The sequence below is a fragment of the Oncorhynchus gorbuscha genome, linkage group LG01 (assembly GCF_021184085.1).
Source record: "Oncorhynchus gorbuscha isolate QuinsamMale2020 ecotype Even-year linkage group LG01, OgorEven_v1.0, whole genome shotgun sequence".
Taxonomy (NCBI): domain Eukaryota; kingdom Metazoa; phylum Chordata; class Actinopteri; order Salmoniformes; family Salmonidae; genus Oncorhynchus; species Oncorhynchus gorbuscha.
This window is the reverse complement of record NC_060173.1, coordinates 24,337,206-24,346,166: the sequence shown is the minus strand read 5'-3', so window position 1 is coordinate 24,346,166 and position 8,961 is coordinate 24,337,206. Positions and strand designations below refer to the sequence as shown.

At 43.1% G+C, this 8,961-nt stretch overlaps 1 protein-coding gene across 2 annotated transcripts in view; it reads right to left on the bottom strand.

The window, feature by feature from the left end:
• Window positions 1–2,594: 2,594 nt before the first annotated feature.
• LOC124035132 (inositol 1,4,5-trisphosphate receptor type 2-like) overlaps window positions 2,595–8,961 on the bottom strand; it is a 167,648-nt gene continuing 161,281 nt past the window's right edge. For both annotated transcript variants that reach the window (XM_046348555.1, XM_046348559.1), the window contains exon 57: window positions 2,595–6,159. In XM_046348555.1, coding sequence (XP_046204511.1) covers window positions 6,076–6,159 — 84 coding nt within the window. In that variant the 3' untranslated portion in view covers window positions 2,595–6,075. The remainder of the gene's footprint in view (window positions 6,160–8,961) is intronic.

The window sequence follows — 8,961 nt, the reverse complement described above, 5'->3', positions numbered from 1 at the left end:
TGAAAACTGAGAAATCTGTTTCATCTTCAATAGATACCTTATTACTGGGGATAAGTGGTGATCTTTTAAGTAATGTACATGTACATTAAGGAAGGAACGACTGCCAATGTCCATTTTCTATGCTTTTTAGCTTATATTCACATTTACTTTGAATAAATGGTGTTGACTTAAGTCCTTGAATCAGTTTTATTATGTATGTCACATGCAATCCTACTTCTACTGTTTAATCCAATTCTGAAATAATGTTGATTAAAAATATATGAATGAATGCGGTTTGCCTTAGAGCTACAGTATCCCACCTAGCTATCACTGAAGACAACAGACAGCTTTCGAGGGAAGCATAATAACTATCTGAGCTGGAGTCTTTTCATTCCATTCCTGGAAGGGACAAGGGATCTGTGTCTCTCACCATACCCCTCCAAGGGAAAAGCATGACACCACCAGACATGTTGAACTGCAAAAATACACTTCAGCAGCATGTTATCAGATTAAGTGAGAAAGTTAAATGGCATTAGAAGGCCTGGGCCTTGTTCATTAGACACCAAACAGATGAAGAAAATACTTCAACTGGGAGGGACAACAAGGGGTGTGCCCTAATGAAAACAGCCCTGATGTTTGTGGTGTTTCTGATTGGCCTGAGGGTGTATGATCTACCATGTGACCATACCGCCTCATCATCCCCACAGCATGACACAGGAAGCAACATGCAGCCCATCACGAGGGAAGTGTATTTATACAACTGGCAGTAAAGAGTCCTTTCCCTCCCACAAAATTAAATTAAATGAAAACACAAACACCTGCTTGAAATGGTCATGGTTCTGTGATGGGTTAAAACACATCTTATCTGGTGTCCTGTGAATATCTTCAGAGCCCTGAGAGGGAAAATGACTGTAGGAGATCAATGAGGTGATCAATTACTTTATCGGATCAACCTTCACTTACAGTGGGAGCAGAACACTTTCAAGTAACTCTAAAATTAAATGAAAACAAGCTAAATCACCAATGTGTGATACACTTCTGTTATTGAGACGCTTCACTTCAGTAATGGCCACATGCACCTGGCATAACTGAAACTGTCAAAAGAACGCGTCAACATTATTTGAAAATACTTGGTTTTTTTTGTCACACTGCAACACAAAAACACCTTTGATTGTCACACTGCAACATCTAAAACATATGCTTCCAACAACCATTCAATAAACCCAACATCCAAACGGTGTGGCTGAGTCCCAGAGGGGTTTATGGCTCAATGTCCTGTTTATTGTCCTACAAATGTTGGGTGGGTTCGAGTTCACCCTGACAGAATAACACGTGACTTTGGGCGGGGACTGCCGGTGTCAAGAGACTTAAAGATGGCCGGTGTCCAATTGCGTCTAAGCTCCCGTGCACACATCGTGTTGTTCTCATGCACAAAACACGTAGAAGGTTCACTGTAGAAAGGACAACAGAAATACAGTGTGCCTAGCCCAATCCACTACTGGTGAACCCGGTCATAGTCATATGAGAGACTAAGAATTCTAAGAGTCATTCCAGCCAGTTCCTCAGAATCACAAGTGTACAGTAAGAGACAGTGACCTGGAAGTGGTTACTCATAACATTCCATCAGTATGTTCTCAGACTATGAGCAGCACTAGACAGTGGGAAGACCGGAGCCGCACCTTACACACTACAGTTCTAGCTACTGTACAAGACAGCGGTCCACTGGCAGGACATGCCCAACAGAAGCAGGTACACAACAGTACATTAACTATGGTGGTATCTGCCCTACCATTAGAATTGTATGAGCAATATTTTTGAGAATATATGACTGAAATTGTCCCCAGTTGCTCACATCATTGAAATAAAATAAAAAACAAAGCAGTGGATGTTTATGACTGTGCCATACAGTAGACAGATTCAGGGGTGGCAAGCCCCATCACTCCCTCCTAGCCTTCCCTTCACCTCATAGTCGGAGCATTTGAGATATGCTGGACTTTCCCCTTCCTGCCTTGCTCAGTGACAGCTGTGGGTTATTATGACACCACGTGCAGATCATTTTAACAGCTGTCTCACAGAGGCGGCATGAGCCAACACAGCCCCGCCAGAGTCAACACTAACAAAATATAACCGGGCCTTTCTGAACGTGAGCCCTGTCCTGTTTTTTTAGCATACAATATAGCTCAGTAAGTGTATTATTTATTTTAGATTATTTTGGTCATTTTTATTTTGTTATAACTTGACTGTATTCCTGCTGACCCAAAGTCAACATCAGGTATCTAATGTGTGTTAACTAGCTGTTCTTATCCAGTTCATTAGACGGAAGAAGCAGAATAGTTGCAGTGTGATCAGGGCTAATTAAAGCATGATGTTTACTGTGAGCGTTGATCAATTGCAGATAACCGCAGGATCTGACCATGAGGTGGATCGTGACACTGTAATGCCACTGAGCCAGTGGTGCTGTTAGGGGGGCTAAAGGTCCCATTCTGGGGTCATGATCCGTGTGTGTGTGTGTGGGTGTGTAGGTGGCCCACAACAGTAGGACAAATATGAATTTCAACCCCAAAACAACAATTATTCAACCCCAAGACGGCTTACTAAATACACAGAGACAGTGATCAACTCAAGGCAGAAACATCCAGTATTTATTACAATATAGCATCTGATCAACATAAAACACACTATCTGTTGACAGAAAAGTGTCAAAGGGCATTCCCCTCTGAAGTGCACACATACTCTCATACTGTCATGTGATTGTGGAAGATAAAAACTTTTACAGACATACACATTTTATACACGGATATTAAATTGAATTCCATGTGACTGAGTTACAAGAGTTAAAAACGACAACAGAAAATCGCTTGACCAATTGGCAACAAATTTGGTATATAGCAACTATGAACGTCTTTAAACACAATATTTGCCAAGAATCTTGCTCAAACAACACGGCCTCTATAAGCCAATGATCTTGCATGATTGTTTTTTACAGGAAACCTAACCATACTCTACAAGTTAGCTCCACCCTGATCCCGGAGCGTGTGCCAAATTTCATCACTGAGTCAAACAGATCAAGAGGTATAATCAAGTGCCCCTGACAGTGCCACTGTGTGGTTGATCTAAATGTGCTTGCATATGTTGAGTTTTGACAGTGTTTGGAACATGTGTATGAAGTTGGTACAATACACATATCTGTGTCTGATTTATATGCATTTATGTGCCAGGTCACAACCATTAAATGTTTATTGGTCAGTAGCTGCCATGTTGTTTGAATTGCTATCCTGGAAAATATTGCTTTGAGAGAACTTGGTACATAGATACCATGTATCAAGTTTCATGCAGATCGGTCATTCGATGCCAGATGAGTAGTGTTTTAAATGTTTATCAAAGAATTGGAAATGGTGGAAAATCCATAATGGAAAACCTTATGCGTCATTGAAGCAAATGTGTTCCTTGTGAGGAGAGGCACCTATGTACCACATTTCATGACTCTAGCTCAAACCTTTCAAAGTTTGCATCTTCAATCGTTTGTTATAACGCCACCATGAGGCCAATTGACATGGCATTGCTTGAGAGGGTGTGGGGCCCATGGGCCTTTACCATCACGCCAAATTTCACCCTCTTAGGCCTTACAGGAATGTGCGTATTCATTTTCCTTGGCGGAAGAAGATGTATAATAATGAACGCCAACAAATACAATAGGGCTTCTCACAGCTTCACTGCTTGAACCCCTAACAAACCATAGAGAATGACCATTACAGTATGAGATGAGTTGATGCCAATCTATTCTCCATCTATTGCCCTACTTTAGACCAGGGCCCAGAAGCACCTACTTGAGCCCTTTGGGCCCTGGTCAAAAGTAAGGCACTACATAGGAAACAGGGTGCCACACCACGATTACAGTATGATCAAACATCTCTATCAACATGAGTGAGTTACTAAGACTATCTACTGTATTGGACACAAGCACATGATTTTCAAATCAGTCCTCCTGACTACATTCTGTACCAATATAGGATTTAAGACTCAAGGCATTTCAAGTAAATTCCGTACAGATAATCAGATCATCGTCATATACATTTTCTTTTCATTCGGTTATTTATAGACTATGTACAATATGAAAAGAAAGTCAAAATGCTGTTCAGGGATTGCATTATCACGGAGGACACTTCTCAGAGAGAAAAGGAGACAACACTTTACTTGAACTCGTCGTAAACATGCCGTGAAGCTTCATAGCATAAGGCTAAATACCACAATACATGTAAATATATATGTGTCATAACATTGGCATAGTATATCCTGGAGACCTGACACATGCTATGAAGCTTTATGACATGTTAACGAAACTGGTATGAGGCAATATGGCAGCGAGTTCAAGTAAAGTGTAAAACAAAAGGCAAAGTAACGTCATATGCAAATCCGTTTCTCCAGTTGTACGTTAACATTTTTTAAAAGTGCAGGATATTGAGAACATTGACTATCACAGTCATAATGATTGAGATGACAAAGCAATGTTACCTCCCAAGGCAGCCAAGCGGTAAGGTGATCAATGTTACCCCCCAAAGTAGCCAGGCGGTAAGGTGATCAATGTTACCCCCCAAGGCAGCCAGGCGGTAAGGTGATCAATGTTAAACCCCAAGGCAGCCAGGCGGTAAGGTGATCAATGTTACCCCCCAAGGCAGCCAGGCGGTAAGGTGATCAATGTTAAACCCCAAGGCAGCCAGGCAGTAAGGTGATCAATGTTACCCCCCAAGGCAGCCAGGCGGTAAGGTGATCAATGTTAAACCCCAAGACAGCCAGGCAGTAAGGTGATCAATGTTACCCTCCAAGGCAGCCAGGCGGTAAGTTGATCAATGTTATCCCCCAAGGCAGCCAGCCGGTAAGTTGATCAATGTTATCCCCCAAGGCAGCCAGCCGGTAAGTTGATCAACGTTACCCCCCAAGGCAGCCAGGCGGTAAGTTGATCAACGTTACCCCCAAAGGCTGCCAGGCGGTAAGTTGATCAACGTTACCCCCAAAGGCTGCCAGGCGGTAAGTTGATCAACGTTACCCCCAAAGGCTGCCAGGCGGTAAGGTGATCAACGTTACCCCCAAAGGCTGCCAGGTGGTAAGTTGATCAACGTTACCCCCCAAGGCTGCCAGGCGGTAAGTTGATCAACGTTACCCCCAAAGGCTGCCAGGCGGTAAGTTGATCAACGTTACCCCCAAAGGCTGCCAGGCGGTAAGTTGATCAACGTTACCCCCCAAGGCAGCCAGGCGGTAAGTTGATCAATGTTCCATTTCTAATTCCAATGTATAAAAAATGTAATACTCCAGTTACGTTCGCAAGTTAATAGGTCATATTAAAACATATCCAAAGAGAATAACCTGGTCCCACAACTGTTTGTGTGCTATTTGCCAACTCCTATTATCATTGTCGTAGAAGTTGGCAAGACCACACAAACAGATCTGAGACCAGGCTAGGAAGAAAATACTTCACCTTAAAGTTACACGTACACCCTTTCCAAAGAGGGCCTATCAGTAATACAAGGAGCAGCCCCTTTCAAGTCCAAAGAGAAGTGAACAACACCAACCAACCCAATGTACCTGACCTGCATATAGCCCAGTCTGTCTTCATCTTAGTCTCAGACACCGTACACTGAGAGTACAGAAGGAAGAGCGTGGCTGCCCACAGGACCACTGTACGTAACCTTTAACCCTTTCCCTTGACCTCCAGTCTGCAGGAGACTGCAATAGTGACACTGGCCAATGTGTGGCATGGCTGGCATCTCAGTCAGAGGCTCACTCATAGAGCAGCAGGACTGACATGGGATGATCAGAATGACTGGGCAGCTTGTGTTGTCCTAAAGGCAGACATCACTGTACTGTTCTATGTGAGAGGGTGATGCTGGGTGAGGAGTCAGTACACTGTCTAAGAACAAGGCACTGTTTGCTTTGAATACAAAGCACTGTTTGAGTAAATTATGCTTGTAGACCAGTGGCTGCTGGCCCCATAAATCGGATACTATTGTGTGGGTGCGTGTGTACTGTATGCACATTGTGTGTGTGGCCCCTTTGTGTACCTCCAGCAGTTTTCTCTGTTAGCAGGGGGACCCAGGCCCCTCAGTGTGCTGGGATGTGGTGGTTGTTGACCCCAGCAGGCCCCAGGAAGCCCATCATCTGTTTATTCTTCCTCTGCTCTGTCATCTGGGGAGAAGAGAAGGAAATAACTTATTCAATATAAACTACACACAGTGTTGCCAGTTTGGGCAGTTTTCAATTCAATCTGGCAACATTGAGTTTAGACAGTCAGCCCAGTTACACCTACAGTAATCTTGGAACCGAGAACCAAATCTTGGCTTCACAAGTTTGCCTACATTTCAATGTAGGAACTATTGTCCAAAGGAGTCCATTTGAGATGGTTTCCATTTTTAGAGGATAACCTTTCACCGTCTTTAGTTTACAGGACATAACATCTTGATATTCATCATTGGTGAGAAGAAACACCATATACCGGTATCTGTAATCTCTGGTACTGAAGACCTGGCTCAGCGCTCAGCTTTCACACGTCTGGACAAAGCCTCTGTCCTTAACTATAGGGATAGGGAGGGCTAGATTGAAATGTTTCTTAAAGAATAAATATTAAAAGCATATGCATGGTAGCAATTGAAAGGGAACAGTTTGGAGATGATAGGGAAATTATTAAACCAAAGTTGAGGACAACAATTAACCTGACAAGACAATCCAAACATTACCCTGTTGATTTTACATTTACTGTACTTTTCGCCTGATTAGTTGATAATGAAATCTGAAAATACTCTGGATACATTCAGTAACATGATATGAATATTCATGAAAAATGTGGGGTAGGTGCACCGCGCAACATAAGACAAAAAAAAGGGTTTGAGTTAGAGGACTACCTGGTCTCTCCAAGTGGCCACACACCTCTTCAAAGTGGGCACAATACAAAATAGTTGTTTTGTTTGGCACAATCCTGCATCCCCGCCATTACACAATTACTGCTTTTGTTTACGCACTCCAAAAAAGCGTCCCATTATAAATAACAATATGGGTTAGGTGGGCTTCATGTTCAATCTAGGTCAGGTCGGCATCTTGTTCTATTGCCAACATGACTACGGTAGCTAAGTTCTAAAATATGATCTTGCAGTGTTTGAACTGCCTTGTGAAAGCCTATTCAGAGAAACAGATGATCATTTTGATGAGCATAGAAAGAAGTGATGGAGTGCATTCAGATGTGTGTTCCGCAGCAAATCTTCTTCACAATAGACAAACACAGGCTCATTCTGTTCAGAACAACCCAAGGTATGTTCTGTACATCAAACAAATGTGGCCATAAACATTGACACTGTATATGACCGTAAGCATTTCACTGTTAGTCTACACCTGTTGTTTTACGAAGCATGTGAGAAAACTATTTGATATGACATGGGTTTTTTTATATGGATATGTGAAGAGCAAATTTAGACATCTGCTGTTTGGCTTGTTCGTATGACATCGAAGCAGTATTTATTATAATCCTCAACGACTCATCTTTCAAAATAAAATCAACAAAAAAATAAATGTCCCTTTAAAAAGGACCCCGTCTTTCAAGGATAATTCGTAAAAATCCAAATAACTTCACAGATCTTCATTGTAAAGGGGTTAAACACAGTTTCCCATGCTTGTTCAATGAACCATAAACAAGTAATGAACATGTACCTGTGGAACGGTCGTTAAGACTAACAGCTTACAGACGGTGGGCAATTAAGGTCACAGTTATGAAAACTTAGGACACTAAAGAGACCTTTCTATTGTCTCTGAAAAACAACAAAATAATGATGCCCAGGGTCCCTGCTCATCTGCGGGAAAGTGCCTTAGGCATGCTGCAAGGAGGCATGAGGACTGCAGATGTGGCCAGGGCAATAAATTGCCATGTCTGTACTGTGAGACGCCTCAGACAGCGCTACAGGGAGACAGGCTGGACAGCTGATCGTCCTCCCGGTGGCAGACCACGTGTAACAACACCTGCACAGGATCGGTACATCCGAACATCACACCCGCAGGACAGGTACAGGACGACAACAACAACTGCCCGAGTTACACCAGGAACGCACAATCCCTCCATCAGTGCTCAGACTGTCTGCAATAGGCTGAGAGAGGCTGGACTGAGGGCTTGTAGGCCTGTTGTAAGGCAGGTCCTCACCAGACATCACTAGCAACAACGTCGCCTATGGGCACAAACCCACCGTCGCTGGACCAGAAGGGACTAGAAAAAGTGCTTTTCACTGACGAGACGCGGTTTTGTCTCACCAGGGGTGATGGTCGGATTCGCGTTTATCGTCAAAGGAATGAGCGTTATACCGAGGCCTGGACTCTATCTCCCCAGAAATGTTTGGGAACTTGCAGGTGCATTGGTAGAAGAGTGGGGTAAACATCTCACAGCAAAAACGGGCAAATCTGGTGCAGTCCATGAGGAGGAGATGCACTGCAGTACTTAATGCAGCTGGTGGCCACACCAGATACTGACTGTTACTTTTGATTTTGACACACCCCTTTGTTCAGGGACACATTATTCAATTTCTGTTAGTCACATGTCTTTGGAACTTGTTCAGTTTCTCTCTCAGTTGTTGAATCTTATGTTCTCACAAATATTTATAAACATGTTAAGTTTGCTGAAAATAATCACAGTTGAGAGTGAGAGGACGTTTCTCTTTCTGCTGAGTTTACATAAGAGTCCTCTTAATTCACAGCATTTTCCTCACACAGACAAAACATTTGAAAAAGTTGCCCAATTAGCAGGAGTGAGTGGGGCAACTTCTTGTCGCGTGAGGTGCTCAAGCTCAGATCTTCTGTCAGTCAAAACCCATACAGAAATGTGAAGTGCAAAGCCTGAGCTCTGACGTCATGTATAGCATGTTACTGTAGAGCCACTGCGCTCCACTTTAGGGACTTATCAGTGCCCAAATCTGTTGTTTTCATTCTGTATACAGGTACGAGTGTAAAGGGCCA